Genomic DNA, 19,931 nt, shown 5'->3' on the forward strand with positions numbered 1-19,931 from the left:
CGGTTAGAACCAGTTCCAGGGGCGCACAGCCCCTGACCTGGGGAAAGTCCGGCAGGGGAGAGGGGTGTAACTACCCCCCTTCCTGGTCCCGCCCCTAGGGCAGGACCTAGTCATGTACCCACCCCTTTCTTTAGAATAAAGGCCGGAGCGGGGACCCTTCCAAATTAGATCATCTTTGAATCAAGAATACTTTCTACGAAAGGACTTCGAGACTCTTCTTAAGATTTCTCCCTTGTGGCTAAGGAGTAGTCACCCTGCGTCCGCAGGCACCATCTAAGAATTCTGCGGTTTGCTGCAAGTCCTTCCTCAGGAATCCGACTGCCCAGCTCGACGAGAACCGGCTTCCCTGGCACCTCTGACCTCTACCCACATCGTCAGCTCAGCTGAGATCCGTGGGTGCGACGAGACCTCGAGGGACCGGCCATCATCAAAACCTGCACGCTTTCTTAACCAGCACAGCCACCGAAGGAATCCTCTGGTGAGTGCTCTGGGGTCCGAGAAGCCCCAACCCTGAGCAGCTCCAGCACCGAAGTGCAGTCTCCCAGCATCTCCACGATCTGCGTGGGGCCCTTCTGCTTCGCTGTTCAGCACGTTGTCCTATCACTAGCCGCTGGCTTGTGACTCTTTAACGACAACCAACAACCAACGCTGCTGGTCTGGTTGCTCCAGACTGGCCTTTGCTCCCTTCTGCAAAAGGAGCACCCCGGACCCTCCTGGTCCACTCAAGACGCCATTTTGGGCCCATCACGTGGCCCTGAAATCTGCCAAGGCTTGTTGCCCCAATCCTGGGCCCAGCGACGCCGACAGCATCAACCTTCGTGGGACAGCTCACACCTCCATCCTGGTCGCCGACAACGCCTCCTGGTCCGTGAGACTGCAGAGCCTAGCGTCGCCCACTCACCTAGTCGAGGTGACGGCCATCCGGTGCCCTCCTGGTACCCTCTGACTACTGGCTAGTAGTACGAACTTGGTCCCCTCTGCTTTCAGGTATCATCGATCACTGATCCAGGCTTGGATCTCTACGAACTATTCAACACTGGTCGCCGGCCAGCAACTCCTTTCTTCCGGCTCCTGGCTCGTCAGCGAAGATCCCCAACGCCTGTAAGACTTGTGCAGCCGCAGCCCTCGTGGCTAGGTAACTTCGGCATTTCGGTGCCTGCATAGCCTCCTTACTTAAGGGTCCCGAGTCCCTCGCTTCCGAGTTGCCTTATCGGGTCCGCCCGAGACCACTAAACTTTCCGTGCCCTCGGGCACTTGTATTGATTGTGCACTTGAAGTATTTTCCTAAGAGTTTTGGTCTGTGCTTGGTACCCTGTCCTCATAAAGAGTACAGGGCTGTTGTGATTCTAATAAATATACTGTTTATTTTCATAACACTTGTGTGGTGTCCTTTCACTTGGTGTTCAAGGGGTATGTGATGGTATAACAGCTGGCTTAACACGCCCTCTAGAGTTTAGCCCGAAGACTGCTCGTATCCACGCTACTAGGATAGCTGGTCTAAGGTTGACTTACAACCAATCACCATAAGGGTCGTTTGGACCGATGCATAGTGGTCGCTAGAATAGCGAACGCTGCATATCGGGCCAACTTCTCACACCTGTCCTGCCGGCCCACCGGCGTTACCTGCGGTTCACGGAAGGCCAGGAGCACTTTCAGTTTATCGTGCTCCCCTTCGGCCTTACCAGCGTCCCACGGGTGTTCACAAAGGTGATAGCGGTGGTCGCAGCCCATCTGCGCAGGTTAGGGGTTTCAGTCTTCCCCTACCTAGACGCCTGGTTGTTGAAGGTGGGCTCGCCCCAGACAGTCGTCCACCACCTTCAGATGACGGCAGAACTCCTGCACGAGCTGGGGTTTTCCATCAATGTGCCGAAATCACACATGTGTCCCTCTCAAAAGCTCCTTTTCATCGGAGCGGTTCTCGACTCGGCGCAGTTTCGGGTTTATCCTCCGGAACGGCGAGTCCAGGATATACAGGCTTTGATTCCCATCTTCCAGCCGTTATACCGGGTTTCGGTCAGGTTGACGCTGCGGCTGCTGGGGCTGATGGCTTCCTGCGTCCTTCTGGTGCATCACGCCCGGTGGCGGATGCGGGCTCTGCAGTGGGACCTGAAGTTTCAGTGGGCCCAGCATCAGGGCAACTTGTCCGACCATGTCTTGATCTCGGAGGGCACTGCGAGACAACTGCAGTGGTGGCTTACGGACCGCGATTGGCTCAGGGGCAGATCCCTCTCCCTTCCCCAACCGGAGCACGTTGTTGTGACGGACGCGTCCCTCCAGGGCTGGGGAGGCCACTTGGGAGAGGCAGAGATCAGAGGCATCTGATGCCTCAGTGGGACTTGAACCTGGTTCTGACCTTCTTGATGTGTGCTCCCTTTGAGCCCCTTCATTCCTGTCCTCTCCGTCTCCTGACTTTAAAGACGGCCTTCCTGGTTGCCATCACTTCTGCCAGGAGAGTGAGTGAGCTCCAGGCTCTTTCTGTCAAACCTCCTTTCTTGTCCATTCATCCCGACAAGGTGGTTCTACGAACTAGACCTTCTTTTCTGCCCAAAGTAGTCTCTGCTTTTCACATCGGGCAGTCCATCACCTTGCCCTCCTTCTTCCCGCCTCCGCATCCTTCAAAGGATGAAGAGCGGCTCGATCGTCTGGACCCAAAACGTGCGCTTTCATCCTATATGGATCGCACACGCCAGCTCCGGGTGGATGACCAACTGTTTGTTGGCTACGTGGGTGCGAAGAAAGGACGGGCGGTACATAAACAGACCATCTCTCGGTGGGTCGTTCTGTGCATCAAAGCGTGCTACTATTTGGCTCAGAAGGAGCCTTCTGTTGGGCTGAGGGCCCATTCCACTCGGGCCACGGCGGCTACTACTGCCCTGGGCCGGGGAGTCCCCTTGCAGGACATTTGCCAGGCGACTACGTGGGCCTCGCTGCACACTTTTGCGAGGCACTACTGCCTGGACAGTCAAGTCCGGAGGGATGGCTTCTTTGGCCGTTCGGTCCTCCAGGACTTTCTGGTGTAAAATTGTATTGGTTCGCAGACCCACCACCGCGGTTGGAATTGCTGGGGTATCTATTCTAAGGTAAGGAATCTAATACTAACCTGTTTCTTTCAGATGAACAAGTTACTTACCTTCGGTAACAATATATCTGTAAGAAACAGTAGTTAGTATTAGATTCCCTACCGCCCCACCCATCCTCCCCGTTCTGCGAACTGATACCTAGGTTTAGGGACATCCCTTTCAGGGCCCTAGTTTCAAAATGGCACCAGTGTTGGTTCTCACATGGCTCTGCGTGTTCTGGCGCGGAAAAGCTGTGTGCAAAGAACTGACGTCAGCGCGCGGAGGCGGCGTCTATATACTCCAGCGACGTCATCACGGCGCACGACGCCAACGACGGACGCAGAGCCGCAGGGGACGCCTGCAGACGACGCCTACCGACGCTCAGGGGTACTGCTACGCAAAAGTTTCCGGATCCAGACTGACGCCTGGGGATATTCTAAGGTAAGGAATCTAATACTAACTACTGTTTCTTACAGATATATCGTTACCGAAGGTAAGTAACTTGTTCGTTGGAGCACCATCTCACATAAAACCAAGCACTCTGCCTCCAGGATTGTTACGGCCTGCCATAGGAGTGACTTATAGGTGTATATGTGTCTAGATATAAGGTTAGATATAGGTATACTATATCTAAAGCAAAGGGTGATCACACCACCTTGCCCCAGCTGAGTGATCAGCCAGTTGTGTCAATTTGGGTGGCCAGCCAGTGGTGGCATATTACATGCTGCAGCCCCTGGTAGGCTTTTGATGCACCTACGCCCTGGGTACCTATAGTACACTGTACAGGGGCTCATAAGGTGACCCAGTATCCTATTGGAGATGTACCTAGGGCACATGGAGTCCATTTTAAAGAGAGAGCAGATAGCCTAGGGCCCTGATTAGCAGAATCCCAGGCCAACTAAGTCACTCGTACTCGTGTGCAGTGTTATTCTTTGGGTGGTGTGCTGCAGTGTGCTATATTGGGTAACGGTGTTTGGTGGATTTTAAGAGCTGGCTTGTCCTTGCCCATGATGCGCCGAGGGAGTGGTTCCCCAACCTCCAGGCCGCAGATGCAGCAGGTATCTCCTACTACCTACGCTACTGGCAGCACAAGGCTGTGAGCAACACTCCTGCAGAGTTACCAGCTCTGGGCAGATGACAACCCACAGCCTCTGAGGCCGTCAAGGTGGGCCAACTTTACCCCGCTATAGTGGGCTCCACCATATCACCTCTGAACTGAGGTGGTGAAGTGAGCTAAAGAATGATGGATTCAAATTCAACCCAGATCTGTGACTGGGGGTGAGTGCCTGAAAAGTTTCAGCGCTCCTTCCATCATCTCCTTGTGCTTGCTTTCTTCGCCCTAAGTTGGCAGGGTATGCCGAGGCCTGGGTCCCTTGCTCACTTTGCCACTGGATTCAAGCTAGCCTGGTTGATGAGGGCTGTTAGCCTGAAACCGTTCCCAGGATGCTTGTTTCCTGTCCAAGCAAGACATGGCTTGGCAGTACGGGCTGGATGGTTCAATGAGGCACAGGGTCAAGACTGATTTCCATATAGCTTTGTCTGAACTGGGGTGGCAAAGTGAGCTAAAGAATGATGATGGATTCAAATTCGACCCATATCTGTGACTGGGGGTGAGTGCCTGAAAAGTTTCAGCGCTCCGTCCATCATCTCTCTGTGTTTGCTTTGTTCGCCTTAAGTTGGCAGGGTATGTCCAGACCTGGGTCCCTTGCTCACTTTGCCTCTGGATTCAAGCTAGCCTAGCTGATGAGGGCTATCTGAAAGAGACACGTTAGTGATAGATTCCTTACCTTAGAATATCCCCAGGCGTCAGACTGGATCCGGAAAGTTTTGCGTAGCAGTACCCTTGCGCGTCGGTAGGCGTCGTCTGCGGCTCCGCGTCCGTCGTCGGCGTCGTGGGCGCCGTGATGACGTCGTCGGAGTACTTAGACGCCGCCTCCGCGTGCTGACGTCAGTTCTTCTTTTTTCCGCGCCAGCCAGCGCAGATCTGGAAAAAGCAGTTCCCTAGTCATTTTTTGACTAACTTTTTGGATCTTTTGATCTCTTTCGAAGTCTCCACGACTCCGACGGTGCCGTTAGGGATGCCCGGCTTCAAGCACTGCGGCGGTTGCGAGCGACTCATGTCGGTTACGGATCCGCACCGACTGTGTCTGACGTGTTTGGGCGTCGACCATGACGACGAGGCCTGCTCCGACTGTCGGGCCCTCTCGAGGAAGGCCAGGCGGGAGCGGTCCCTCAGGCGACTCGAGATCCGCCAGTCGGCCCCGCGCCGTGTGAGGTCCCGGTCCCACGGGAGGTCGAGGGACAGGTCGCGGGGGCGGAGCCGTCACAGCTCCGGGAGTCGGCGCCACTCCTCCGGGTCCAAGTCGTCAGGTAAGAAGCATAAGAAGTCGAAGAGAAATCATCGCTCTTCCGACTCCCCCCGACGCTCGCGCGATGCGGCCGGGGGTTCGGGTGACACCGCCCACGCGGCTCCTCAGGAGTCGCGGGCGCCGCGTTCGGCTCCATACCCCCCGGTCCCTGGGCTGAACGCGACGCCGGAGGAGATAGAGCGCTTCCTCATGGCCATGAGGTCCCTTTCTTCTCCGACGGGTTCCGCGGCGCCTTCGGGCCCAGCGAACCCGTCCGGGGGCCCTAGTGGGTCGGGTTCAACCCCGACTCCGTCGGGTGCTTCGGCTTCGACGCCGGCGCCGCAGGGCTCCACGATCCCGACGCCGCCGCTGCCCTCGGGCTCGGCACCGCAGGGTTTGGCGGTCCCAGCGTCGTCGGTGCCTTCGGGTCCGACGCCGCAGGGTGCCGTTCGACCCTCGTCGGGCGATGGAACGTCCCCGGTGGACCTTACGACCCCCCCGGGGTCGGTCCGTGTGGTGTCCCCTCCGGCGTCGGTCCCGGCCGACGCCGTCCCCAATACCTCCTCTCTATGGGTCCCGACGTCGGGACGGCGCCTGTCGGCGCCGATCCCGACGCCGTTCGGGGATTTCTATCCCTATGAACCATCCTCATTCACTAACGACCCTGAGTCTCAGGAGATGGGGGACGAGGAGGATTGGGAGGGGTCTGAGGACCCTCTGACAAGGGAATGTCAGTCTAGCATGGACTGGACAGGAGACCTTGGGGAGGCCAGTGGCCTGGACACCTCTCCAGACACTGGATTCGTCTCTCCTCCTTCCGTGGCTTCGGAGGAGGGCGCGACATATAGTGTGGTGTTGATGAGGGCTGCTAAGGCATTGGGCCTTGATCTCCCCGTCGCGGCCGTGAGGACTAACCTCCTCACTGAGGTCCTTAAGCCGCAGTCAAGCTCCATGGAGCCTTTGCTGCCGTTTAATGAGGCCTTGTCGGACGTTCTTTTGGGCACTTGGTCCAGGCCCGCTACAGGTTCGCCTGTAGATAGGAACGTGGCCAGACGCCACCGCCCGGCTCCGGGCAACCCATGTTTCCTGTCCACCCACCCCACCCCGAGAGTCTGGTTATCCAGGCCTCTAACTCCCAGACCGCCTTCCCGTCGGCTACCCCTGATCGGGAATCCAAGAGGTACGAGGCCTTTGGAAAGAAGGTCTTCTCGTCCCTTAGCTGTGGACTGCGGTCTTCCAACACCGCATGCCTCTTGGGCCGTTACACCCATTCTATATGGGAAACGGTGGCGGAATTGCTGCCAGAGTGTCCGTTGGAGGTACGGGCCAAACTCGGCCAAGCCCTGGTGGAGGGCCGGGACGCAGCGAAATATTCGATCAGGTGCGGACTGGACACAACTGATTCGCTGGGCAGAGCGATGGCTACGACGGTGGCGATTCGACGCCACGCCTGGCTCAGATCCGCCAACTTTTCGGCTGATGTCCAGAATACCCTCATGGACATGCCGTTCGATGGCCGTCGCCTCTTTGGCGACAAGGCAGACCACGCGCTTGAGCGCTTTAAGGACTCCAGGGCTACGGCCAAGTCCTTGGGCCTCTCGGCCCCGCGCCAGCAAGTGGCTGCTTTTCGCTCCTTTCGTGGCCAAGGAAGGGGCGTCCCCACACGTGCCGCCAGCCACTCGCCGCAAACTGTCGTCCAGCGCGGCGGCGGTCGTGGAAACCGCCGTGGAGGCGGTCGGGGAGGCAAGCGGAGCCAGTCCACACCTGCCCCCGCAGCATCCGCCTCTAAACCCTCCTAGTCCGTGCTTTTCGGCCCATGTGACGCCAGTGGGGGGCAGGGTTCGCCATCACCACTCTCACTGGCGCACAGTCACTTCGGACAGGTGGGTGCTGCAGATCGTCCGAAGGGGCTACTCCCTCCCCTTCGAGACGACCCCTCAAGCCATGCCACCGCAACACCACCGCGTATCAGGGGATCATTTGTGGCTCCTGCAGGAGGAAGTTTCGGCCCTCTTGGCCAAGGGGGCCATCGAGCGCGTTCCTGGGCCGGAAGTAGGTCGTGGTTGCTACTCCCACTACTTCCTGGTACCCAAGAAGGGCAAAGGGGGCCTACGCCCTATCTTGGATCTGAGGAACGTCAACGGCTTCCTCCGGAAGGAGAAGTTCAAAATGCTGACACTGGCTCAGGTCTTAGCTGCCCTAGACCCAGGAGACTGGATGGTAGCGTTGGACTTGCAGGATGCGTATTTCCACATCCCCGTCCTGCCGGCCCACCGGCGCTACCTGCGGTTCACGGTAGGCCTCGAGCACTTTCAGTTTACCGTGCTCCCCTTCGGCCTTACCAGCGCCCCACGGGTGTTCACGAAGGTGATGGCGGTGGTCGCAGCTCACCTGCGCAGGTTAGGGGTTTCAGTCTTCCCCTACCTAGACGACTGGTTGTTGAAGGCGGGCTCGCCCCAGGCAGTCGTCAACCACCTCCAGACTACGGCGGATCTCCTGCACAGGCTGGGATTTTCCATCAATGTGCCGAAGTCACACCTGTGCCCCTCTCAGAAGCTCCTTTTCATCGGAGCGGTTCTCGACTCGGCGCAGTTTCGGGTTTACCCGCCCGAACAGCGAGTCCGGGATATTCAGGCCCTGATTCCGATCTTCAGGCCGTTATCCCGGATTTCGGTCAGGCTGACGCTGCGGCTTCTGGGGCTGATGGCCTCCTGCATCCTTCTGGTGCATCACGCACGGTGGCGGATGCGGGCTCTGCAGTGGGACCTGAAGTTTCAGTGGGCCCAGCACCGGGGCAACCTTTCCGACCATGTCCTGATCTCGGAGGGCACTGCGAGACAGCTGCAGTGGTGGCTCACGGACCGCGATTGGGTCAACGGCAGATCCCTCTCCCTTCCCCAACCGGAGCACGTAGTTGTGACGGACGCGTCCCTCCAGGGCTGGGTTGGCCACTTGGGAGAGGCGGAGATCAGAGGACTCTGGTCTCCGGCGGAGTCCCGGCTGCATATCAATCTGTTGGAGCTGCGGGCGATTCGTCTGGCACTGAAAGCATTCCTCCCGTCTGTCCGAGGGAGTGCAGTGCAGGTGTTCACGGACAACACCACCGCCATGTGGTACTGCAACAAACAAGGCGGGGTGGGGTCGTGGACCCTATGCCAGGAGGCTCTGCGCCTCTGGCAATGGCTGGAACATCAGGGCGTGACTCTGGTGGTTCAACACCTGGCAGGTTCTCTGAACGCCAGGGCGGACGAACTCAGCCGTCGGTGCTCGATGGATCACGAATGGCGTCTGAACTCGGACGTGGCGCAAGGCCTCTTTCTGCATTGGGGAGAGCCTTGGTTAGATCTATTCGCCACCGAATAGAACGCGCAATGTCATCAGTTCTGCGCGTTGGAATTTCCAAGGCGGCACTCGCTCGGCGACGCTTTTCGTCGCGAGTGGAGCTGCGGTCTGTTGTACGCCTTTCCGCCTATACCTCGTCTGCCCAGAGTGCTGAAGAAGATCAAGCGCGACCAAGCACAAGTCATCCTTGTGGCTCCGGACTGGGCACGAAGGTACTGGTATCCCGAGCTACTCAGTATGTCAGTCGATCCCCCGGTTCGTCTGCCTCTTCGGGAGGACCTTCTGTCGCAGCAGCAGGGGACGGTCCTCCACCCGAACCTGTCCAGTCTCCACCTCCATGCATGGAGATTGAGCGGCGACAGTTGAGGCCATTTGACTTGCCTCCTGAAGTTTGCAACATCATTCTGGCAGCCAGGCGTCCCTCCACAAAAACGGTATACGCCTGCAGGTGGAACAAATTTGTGGCATGGTGCACAGCAAAGGCTGTGGATCCTCTCAATGCCCCTCTCTCTGAGATTCTTCTCTTCCTTCTTTCTCTTGCCCAGCAGGGCTCTGCTCTGGGCACTATCAAGGGCTATCTTTCGGCTCTTTCAGCCTTTCTGAGGCTGCCTGACCAACCTTCTTTGTTCAAGTCCCCCATAGTTAACAGATTTCTGAAGGGCATCACTCATACCTTTCCTCCTGTTCCTTTCGTGATGCCTCAGTGGGACTTGAACCTGGTTCTGACCTTTCTGATGTGCGCTCCCTTTGAGCCACTTCATAACTGTCCGCTTCGCCTTCTTTCTTTGAAGACTGCCTTCCTGGTAGCCATCACCTCTGCCAGGAGAGTGAGTGAGCTCCAGGCCCTCTCTTGTAAGCCTCCTTTCCTTTCAGTCCATCCGGACAAGGTTGTTTTGAGGACTAGGCCCTCCTTCTTGCCAAAGGTGGTCACGGCCTTCCACATTGGGCAGCCCATCACATTGCCCACCTTCTTTCCGCCTCCGCACCCCTCGAGAGAGGAGGAGAGGCTCCACCGTCTGGACCCAAAACGTGCGCTCTCGTTCTATCTGGATCGCACACGCCAGTTCCGGGTGGATGATCAGCTCTTTGTTGGGTACGCGGGCGCTAAGACAGGGAAAGCGGTGCACAAGAGGACCATTTCTCGATGGATTATCATGTGCATCCAGGCGTGTTACTCCTTGGCTAAGAAGGAACCACCTGTTGGGCTGCGGGCTCATTCCACTCGAGCCACGGCCACTACAACTGCCTTGGGCCGAGGTGTGCCCTTGCAGGACATTTGCCAGGCAGCTACGTGGGCCTCGTTGCACACGTTTGCTAGGCACTACTGCCTGGATAGTCAAGTCCGGAGAGACGGCTACTTTGGCCGCTCCGTTCTCCAGGACTTTCTGGTGTAAATATTGGTTCGCAGACCCACCACCACTGGGATGGTATTGCTGGGGTATCTATTCTAAGGTAAGGAATCTATCACTAACGTGTCTCTTTCAGATGCACAAGTTACTACTTGTGTAACGATATATCTGTAAGAGACATTAGTTAGTGATAGATTCCTTACCGACCCACCCATCCTCCCCGTTCTGCAAACCGATATCTAGGGTTAAGGTCATCCCCTTTCAGGGCCCTAGTTTCTTGGCACCAGTGTCGGTTTGTGTCATGGCTCTGCGCTTCTGGCGCTGAAAAGCTGTGGCTAAGAACTGACGTCAGCACGCGGAGGCGGCGTCTAAGTACTCCGACGACGTCATCACGGCGCCGACGACGGACGCGGAGCCGCAGACGACGCCTACCGACGCGCAAGGGTACTGCTACGCAAAACTTTCCGGATCCAGTCTGACGCCTGGGGATATTCTAAGGTAAGGAATCTATCACTAACTAATGTCTCTTACAGATATATCGTTACACAAATAGTAACTTGTGCGTTAGCCTGAAACCAGTCCCAGGATGATGGTTTCTGATCCAGGGAAGACATGGCTTGGCAGTTCGGGCTGGACGGTTCCCATGAAGCACAGGATCAAGACTGATTTGCATATAGCTTAGTCTGAACATGGGTGGCAAAGTGAGCTAAAGAACGATGATGGATTCAACCCAGATCTGTGACTTGGGGTGCTTAAAAGTTTCAGCACTCCGTCCATCATCTCCTTGTGTGTGCCTTATTACACTCATAACCATTATATACTCCTTATTATATGATAGATATGCCGATACACGTAGAAGCACGTTACACTTTGAACATATGTATTTATAGTATATTTGCAGATGCATAAGGTGTATTTCTGAGTGGGGAGTTTAGATTAAATAATCCATAAGGTTGCATAGCTGCCTAGTCAGCATTATTACAGACACTGTACATAAACACTGAGTATGTTCAACACGTGTAGCCTAAAATTAAAGAAAGTTTTAGAAAACATTGCAAGCAGTTTGTGTTAATGTTTTTGGGAGAGTGCCTTAGCTCAGCAATACCAAAGCTGAATCAAATTTCTATTTGACATATCCATAGCACACAATGTCAATGATCTTAGAAGAGATTTAGTTTAGCTGCAGTCATCTAAATGGGTAGGAATGTTAGTAAGAAAAGGGGTTGTTGTTACAGCAGACAGTTTCATAGCAGGCCATAAATTTAAACTGTCGTTATAGAATCCTCAATTTCATGTTTTTATTGTTTTAATTCACAGGTAAACAAAAGTTGGATAAGTATGTGGAGGGTTTCTCTGATGGAGTGGAATCCACTATACTCTCCGTCCTCTGTGCAATACAGAGTCTGGTTGAAAGGAACAGTGAAAAAGAGAAAGAAAAGATTCATGCAAGCGCGGAGGAAGGTGAGGTTATGTTCATATTAATTACTGGTTCTAGTGTACACCGAAGTACATCCAAGAAATGCTTGTTTCTTGACAACTGTTTTTGGTCTTGGTGTAGACATTGAATTAAAGTGTCCCATGGATTGCAAAGTCGCAAGTCTCCTCTTAAAGCATGTGGAATATTTAGGTTAATATGTGTGTCAGACTCTATTCTGCAAAATGCTTGAAGGTATCGAATCACCCAGCATGAATAGAGCCATTAAGTAAAATCATCAAGCTTTCAAATTTGAAATACCAGAAGACCTCATCCCTCTTTTTTTTTTAAAAAAAGGATAGACACCCTGTGCCCCACCCCCCTTCCCATTATCTTGGCAGAAGTTACCCCAAATAAAATTGAAGCCCCAATGGATGCATCCTTAGTCTCTCTGCCCCAATTGCAGCTGTGGTCAGATCAACCAATTACCAAATTAAGCTAATTAAGGCAATCCAGATATAATTTCATGCCCATAAACGTGCCATGTGTATAGACACCCTAATCAACTTCTATGTTGCTTATTATAATGACCTTGAAGACCTCCCTGACTACCACATGTTTGGGCAAATGAAATTAACAGCACCGCAAAGCACCTTATTATTGGCCTTAAAACAAATAAAGTTTGACTGTAAAAAAAAATTCTGCCATCACTTGTCCCAGAACACTTTAATGCCTTTGTCTCAAGGCCAGAATAAAATGGAAAGACCTTTGTCAACCACCTGTATGTCTTAAATGTGCTCACCAAACTTTACCATCTGACATGCAGGCCACTTAAACTTTCCTAAAAGTAGTGTAATAGACAGAGGGAATGAAACTTATTCACCATGGGATTCTCTCTGAAATTAGTAAAAGGTAGAATACCTCTGTACACGTGTGATATTCCGGGAAAACATGTCAACAGTTGCATTTTCCCCAAAAAATGCCCGATTTGGCACTCCATTACTGTTACTTTTTTAACATTCAATTAGCCAAATTGAAAGAAAAAAGCATATTTGGTGAAAACCTGGCACAACAGTGAATATTAAAAAAAAAAAGCAGTTAACATTCTAACATATAAAAGAGCTGTGAAAACGTGACCGCTTCATGTAAAGACTTCCAGAATTCTCCACTATTCCTTCATGCCCAGCAGTGAGACATCGAGGCTGTTAGTTTTTGAATACCAGAGATCTTAACAAGAAGCCAAAATTCAAAACTGTGGTCCTGAATCCTGTGAGGAGTGTGAGGATTTTATGAATTCAGCGAAAATGCCCATGGTCAAGAACTAGAACCACAAGTAACTAACTACTCGGAGTTTGTTTCAAGACCTTAAAGTCAAAAGACCTGTTGAGACGCCTCCACAATGAACAAGAATACAGACTCCGCCTTCTATTTTGTTTTGCAATTAGGTTTGGACTTTTCGAGTACAAGTTCAGACACTGACTCGTTTGTGCTGCCCTTTCAGTTCCAGCTGTTCCACATCTTTGGTTATGACGATAACCAGTGAAGCCTCTCCACAAAGCCGACTCCTAAGCGTCTCATTCAGTGGCCTGCTACCTGTATTCCCATACCAACCACTGTTCCAAGATCCTTCAGCATCTCATGATGGTTACTCTAACACTGACCAACCAACCAAAACACAGGTCGTTTCATCGGCGAATGTCTAAAAAAGAAATGCAGCACACGTTCTTCCAATTCATCCTTTGTTGAAAACCAAATAATCTGTGATTGGATCAACGCAGTGTTTTCAACCTTTGACTCTCCCCCCGACCACACTTCCTGTGACTTCTGCACCACCTTCTGCTGTAAGAAGACACTGAGGTACCAGAGCATGAGAGACTGCGTGCATCATAAGATGCAGTACTAATGCTCGCCCACAATCTCAATATCTTTAGGGAATGAGACCCTCTCAGGACTGTAGAAGCAGGCCCTCCAGCCTTCCCTAATATAATTTCTTTGAACGTCTCTGGTGATGTGGAAAAAATGCAGAGGTTCAGCTCTAAAACCTTCTGGCCCTCACTCAAGAACCAAGCCAACGTCTGCAGCTCTGGCACTTAATCCAAAGGCCAGGTTCCCTAAAATGTGCAAAGGTGTAGCAACGCTTTTACTGGAGTAGGGCATCAAGCCCCAAGTCAAGCCACAACAGGTAACGACCTTTGAGTCAGGCTTCAACACCCAGTGCTGGATGACCCAGCAAGCCTTCACTCTTGGAAAGAGCCTCTTTTTGACATGGTCACCTCCACTTTTTGCCCTTGTACTGATGCTTTTAGATGAAAGGTGCACACAGTCCCTGTTAACCAGGTCCCCAGTGCCAGTGAGTGCTCTTTCCCTTTAAACAAGGTAAATGTCTAATTGTAAACATAATTGGCAAGGACTTTAGCACCCCTGTATGTCCCTAGTAAATAGTACCTCTGGTCCCCAGGGCATGGGTTCAAAGAGGGTCCCTATGAGTTGCAGCATGTATTATGCCAACCAAAGGGAACCACACAAAAACTGCATGCAGCCTGCCATTGCAGGATGCTTCAAATGGTGCAAACCATTTTAAAAACATAACATGGACCACCTCCTGAGTGCCATGCCATGGTACACTGCATTTACTATATGTAAGTCACCCTACTACGGGCCTTAGAGCGCTATGGCAGGGTACATTGTATTATATTTAAGGGCTCATCTGCATGAGCCCTTGTGATATCTAGTTCTGTTGTTACATTTTGCAAGTAATAAGGCAACTATCTGAAGGACATGTACTTGGCATTGGTCATTACAAGTTACCCAGCTACGTGATGGCTGAAATAAAACCAATAATGTTTGGTATCAAACTCCTGGTCTTAATAAATCTTTACTGATACCAGTACTACATTTATTATGACATGCACTCAGAGGGCACCTTACAGGTGCCCTCTCAAAGCTACTAGCCTTCTACTGTGCTGGCTGACTTGTACCTTCCAGCCTGACACCGCAGACTAGTTTGACACCCTGTAGGTGAGAGCCCGCACTCTCTGAAGTCCGAAGCAATACCTGATCCGGTGGAAGGTGATCACAACTCCTCCAACAGGATGGATAGTTAATTGGCATGACTTTGCCAGAGGCTTCAATGTCTCTGCTGCCCTTGATCTGCAACGGCTACTTCCTCCCAGACCTGAGGATCATCAACCCCTGCCCTGGGGCCCATTTGACAACAATTAGTTAGGCAGTAGACGTGCCAGACTTTCAGGCTAGGCACACCCCTAAGGTGGGCCACATGAAGTGGACAGCCGAGGAAGGGTTTCACCCTTTTGAATATGGTAAAACTTGGAACTCTGGGTCAGGATTGTGCCCACTCTCCCCAGGAGGAAGTGGTCATAAAGGATGTGTGGTCACTCTACGGGTAAGTAGCCCATTTGCGACTACCCTACACTCCCCTAAACCCACCTAACCTCAGTATTATGGCGTCCCCCTGACACCAGAAAATCAGATTGATCTACTTTAATTTGAAGGAAGGACAGAGGGCCTGCACCAAGATTGGCACCAAACACTGCCTGGTTGCTTGCACCGTGACAATCGGAAAGGTCTACTCATCCAGAAGCTGAAGAGCCTCCAAAACACTTGGAGGACTATTCACACCTTCAACAGCCAAGCTGCATCTCCCTTGCGGTGTAGGAGCCATTCCCATACAGCTTCAGCCACTGACTGCATCAACCTGGTACTTGGTCTTGCTGGCCATTGGGCCCACCGAGGGAGCAACTCACCCAGAAGAATCTCCAAGGGCCTGAGTGTGTTAGCCTCCTGTTCTGAAGTCTCTGGGACACCAAGAGGTCACCCCAGCTCTCCTGAACTCTATTGCTGAGAGTTTTGACCTGCCAAGAGGTTACTATTCCAGTTTTGGGCCTCTGGACGCTTTTCCTGCTGTTGGAAGCTGGAAGAAACCTAAGAAAAGTAAGAAAACCGGTCCCCGTTGCCTCAAACTGCCCCAAGGCCCAGAGCACCGCTCATGAAGTAAACGACGCACCGCCCAGTCTGCACCGCAGCTCCGATGCCTACATTTATCAGCATTTCCCGATGCCAGCACTCGCACCAACTCCGCCATCGCCTGCATCCTGTTATTGCGGCACAGATAACAGTCAAGGGTGACTCCACGAACTGCTGACTTTGCATTGTCACTGGAACCGACGCGTCACCGCTGATGCAACCATCTTCCCCTGTCCGGAACACAGCTCGTCATGTCCTCGACGACACTTGCCTCCCCCGTGGCAGCCAGGGAGCCAGCCTCGGCACCTCACCTCCACGACCATGTGCATCATAGTAGACTTCGTTCCCAAGATACTATTTGTTTAAGGGTTTGTGTGACTCCATGCTCATCGCAGCGCTCCTCGCGGTCAGCACTGTACTTTGGATTTATTGCTGTCACGATGTCAAAATAGCTCCACTTGGGGCTATTTTATTTCTACAAGCTTTATTTTTGCAATACTGTTCTAAAAGTCATATTTTATTACCTGTATGTTGGATTGTTGTTGTTTTGGTCTTGTCGAGTTTATATAAAGATACTCTATTTTTCTAAACTGGTGTGGTGTGCATTTGTGGTGCTATCATTGTATTACTGTGTGTTTTGAGTACAAATACTTTACACATTGCCTTTGGGATAAGCCTGTCTGCTCGTGCCAAGCTACCCAAGGGGTGAGCAGGGGTTATCTAAAGTGTATATCTACCTTACCCTGTCAAGAGGCAAGGGTATCTATTTGGACAAAGGTATTTACCTCTGTCAACTAGAGACCTCCATTTCTAACAGAAACACTGATTGGTCATAGTAAAGGTTTTCATGTGAGTGTTATAAAGAGTTATAGACAAATTAACTATTCCTTCTTCTTTGTAGTGAATGAAGAAAAAGCGTTTTTGGAGATCCTGAAGCCCGGCCACCTTACAAAACTGCTTTCAGATGATCTCACTTCTGACATCCGCTCTTTACAAGTGCAGAAAATAATCTCTGCTGTTTCTGAGCTCCTAGAGAAACTAAAGTTGTATTGTGAGGACTGTCCACCAGAGAAGCACAAGGTTAGTATGCTATTCTGAATCTGTGATTGAGACAGTACAATTTTTTTATAATAAAAATGGCAACTGCAATAAGATTTGTACATACCCCTACCAAATAAATGGGTGGGTGCCCTTTTTTTTATGTTGTACATAGAATAATACAAACTTGTATAATTGGTATTGATCAAATGGAATGCCATAAACTATTAGAAATAAACTAGGCACACACGTTTATATGAAACTTCAAAATGCTTATCTATATCCATTGTATTAAAATGATTGTCCTTACTCGATGTTGATGTTTCAGTGTTGAAAAGTGGATATCTGAAAGAGACTGTTTGTTATAGATTCCTTGCCTTAGAATTACCCCAGACATCTGACTGGATCTAAGACTTTTTTCCTTAGCAGTACCCCTGCGCGTCAGGTGGCGTCAGTCGATTCTGTGTCCGTCGCCGGTGTAGTGTTCGCCAGGATGACATCTCGGTGCCTACATAGATGCTGCCCCTGCGCGCTAACTTCAGTTCTTTCTTTTTCCGTGCCAGTGTAGCACAGATCTGGAGAGAGCTTGCCCCCTAGTCATTTTTTGCCTAAACTGTTTTTTTACTTTTGTTGATCTCTTTTTCGAGTCTTCGACTCCTTGTGCGTGAGGGATGTCACACGTCAGACCGGCTTCAAGCCTTTTGACTCCTGTCACAAACTGATGTCCGTGACTGATCCACACCTCGTATGCCTTTGGTGATTGGAGTGTGACCACGACCCAAACTTGTGCTCCGACTGTCGGGCTATGAACCTGAAGTCTTTGTGGGAGAGATGCCAAAAGCTTTTGGAGCCCCGGCAGTCCGGTCCACTTCGCTCCCGGTCTCACTTGAGGGGAAAGGTGTCGAAACAGCGCACGGAGCCATCACCCCTCGTCAAAGTCTTCGCATTTTTCGGGTAAGTCGGAGCATAAGAAAAAGGTGAAGAAGCATTGACACTCTTCACCTTCCCCACCCCGGTTGGTCATCTGATGTGACGCAAGACCCAGAGCATTGTCGTACTAAGGTTCCGTCTCCGGCAGCTGATTCAGGTACGCCGCTGCACCTCACCCCCCTTCCAACAGCTGGAGCGCCCCCTTGCCCAGCTCCGTATGTTCGATGAACTGTGTGTTTGGGCAACCCAACGCCACTGGTGCGCCTTCAGGCCCCACAGAACCATTTGGGGGGCCCTGGGCCTTCGATGCTGGCGGCCCCGGAGCTAGAGGGTCCCTGTGGATTCAGGCATGGTTCTGGATCGATGCCGGTCGACCTTACTCAACCTTCCCTGGCGACGACTTCCCCAGCACTGCCTTGCCAATGGCCAACGCCATCCCCTTCCTCATCCCCGAGATGGAGCTGGACCGACATCGGCCGATTTCGAATCGGACGCCGGAGGGTACTTTTGTTCCCTTGGTCCTCCCAGCTTTTCCATATTGCCCTGTAGGGGTTGCTGGTCTGTTCTGTGCGGCTGTTCGCTGATCCCTGCTCTCGAGGAACCTCCCACTGCTCTCCATTCTGTGTACGGACTTCCGGATTCCTTAACGCCAGAGGAGGCGATCGTCTAACAGGAAGAACGAGGTGAATGAGGTGAAAACGCAGACGCAAACGCTGAACCTCGGAGCCTGAAGGAACCGCACCGGGAATTGAAAACGGCAAGAAGTGCGGATGCAATAGCGGGAGCGGAACGGGCGGGTGAGCCGCATATGGTGAACTTGGTGGCCGGCACTCCCCCCACGAGCTGTATATTACGAGGCTGGGGGCAGGTGGATTTAGCACTCTTAAGCCGGCCGGCAGCCCGCAGCTGAAGCGGCCCTGGGCCGCGGGCCCTTTAAAAGTCTAACCAAGTGAAGGCATCGAGGATAGCCACTTCTACGGCACGGCCAAAGCGGTATACCCTTGTGTATCCTTGTGTGGCCGTGTTTATAGGCTAAGAGACAGTACCTATAGGAAATTGCGGTGCAGTGGTGCAGTGGTGGAGGTGAGAGCGTGGGCCCACAGAACAGAGGTAAGTGAAATCTTCCCCACCCTAAGAAACGTTAAGAGGAGCTACACTGAGGGTATTAGGAAAGGGGGTGGCTGTGCACCAGAAGCCCTGGGGAATAGAAAAGGAAGTTAAAGAAGGACAACTCCCGAAAAGTCGTTGCACCCCGGAAAAAAAGGAGTAAAGGAGGTTGAAAGGGATGGCTTTGGGAAAAAATAAGCCACGCAAGATTCCAAAAAACCCCAAGAAAACAGGAAATAAAAGCTCTGGGGCAGAGGACCTGACTGAAATATCAAGAAGTGTGGAAAAGACTAGTAGGGACGAGGCAATTTCCGTCGTCAGTAAAACGCCAGCGAGAGGGTCTACCCCCCTGCCAGGACAAAGCTCAAAGAAGGTGGGGGAGTCCCCAAAGAAAGCAGGCGTATTAGGCGGATCGGCAGTCTCAAAATCTATCAAGGACTTCCTAGGTAAACACTTTAAAGCAAAGGAAACGCCAGAAAAGGAGCCAAATGTGGTTGACTCGCTGCTTCCTACTGAGGACCAGGCAGCTAAAAGGGTGGAATCCCTAGATCAGACTGACTTCGACATTGCTGAAATACCGCTGGAACCCCGCTTGTCATCTTCCCCACGGTTATTTCAGTCATTAATAATTCAGGAAAAAGAACTAGATGTGGAGGGAGAAGGAAGGGAGAGACAGAGCACTACCTCGGGTGAGGGGGGTTCGGCCCAGAAGAATTACAGCCCACACGTTGATATAATAGGAGAAAACCTCTATGCTGCTCGCACTGACTTGCTAGGCATTACCGCACATAGTCTGGAGGTGACCGGATCATCCAGTTTATCTATGCTCGAGGTGATGCTAATGCTCCAGAAAACCTTACAGGGCATTCTAGAGGTTTCAGTGTTAAATAATGAAATTCTAAAAACGCATAGTAATCATTTCAAGAATATAGAAGGGGAACTAACCCAGATTAAAGCCTTAATGCCCACTTTAGTAAGAGCAGTGGAAAGTCAGGAGGATTTGGAAGAGGATGGGGAGGATGATGGGGTAGGAGAGGAGGAAGTGGTAAAGGAGGATGAAGCGGGAAGGGAGGAGGAAGTGATAAGGGGGAGCAGACCCAAAGAAGAGGAACCAACAGTATATATCTCCCGTTGCCCGATGATTATAAAGAGATATGGGAAAAGGAGGTCTATAAAACAAAAAACACTGAAACGGCAAAAGGGTAAAAAGGCTCCATGTACTTACCACCTGGAAGAGGTTCAGGAGGCTGGGAAGGGGACATCCCCAGACCCAAGGATTCGAGAGAAGTTAGTGCGACTAGAAACAAAAAAGTTATCCTTTGCAGACAACAGAGAAAGAGCCCATAGCTCTGAGGGCTCT

At 52.0% G+C, this 19,931-nt stretch overlaps 1 protein-coding gene across 1 annotated transcript in view; it reads left to right on the forward strand.

Annotated features, from left to right (window-relative positions):
• MDN1 (midasin AAA ATPase 1) overlaps positions 1-19,931 on the forward strand; it is a 2,142,100-nt gene that overhangs the window by 1,705,496 nt on the left and 416,673 nt on the right. Inside the window, exons 81-82 of the mRNA XM_086926648.1 lie at positions 11,416-11,559; positions 16,398-16,576. Coding sequence (XP_086782774.1) covers positions 11,416-11,559; positions 16,398-16,576 — 323 coding nt within the window. The remainder of the gene's footprint in view (positions 1-11,415; positions 11,560-16,397; positions 16,577-19,931) is intronic.

The sequence above is a fragment of the Lissotriton vulgaris genome, chromosome 6 (assembly GCF_964263255.1).
Source record: "Lissotriton vulgaris chromosome 6, aLisVul1.2, whole genome shotgun sequence".
Taxonomy (NCBI): Eukaryota; Metazoa; Chordata; class Amphibia; order Caudata; family Salamandridae; genus Lissotriton; species Lissotriton vulgaris.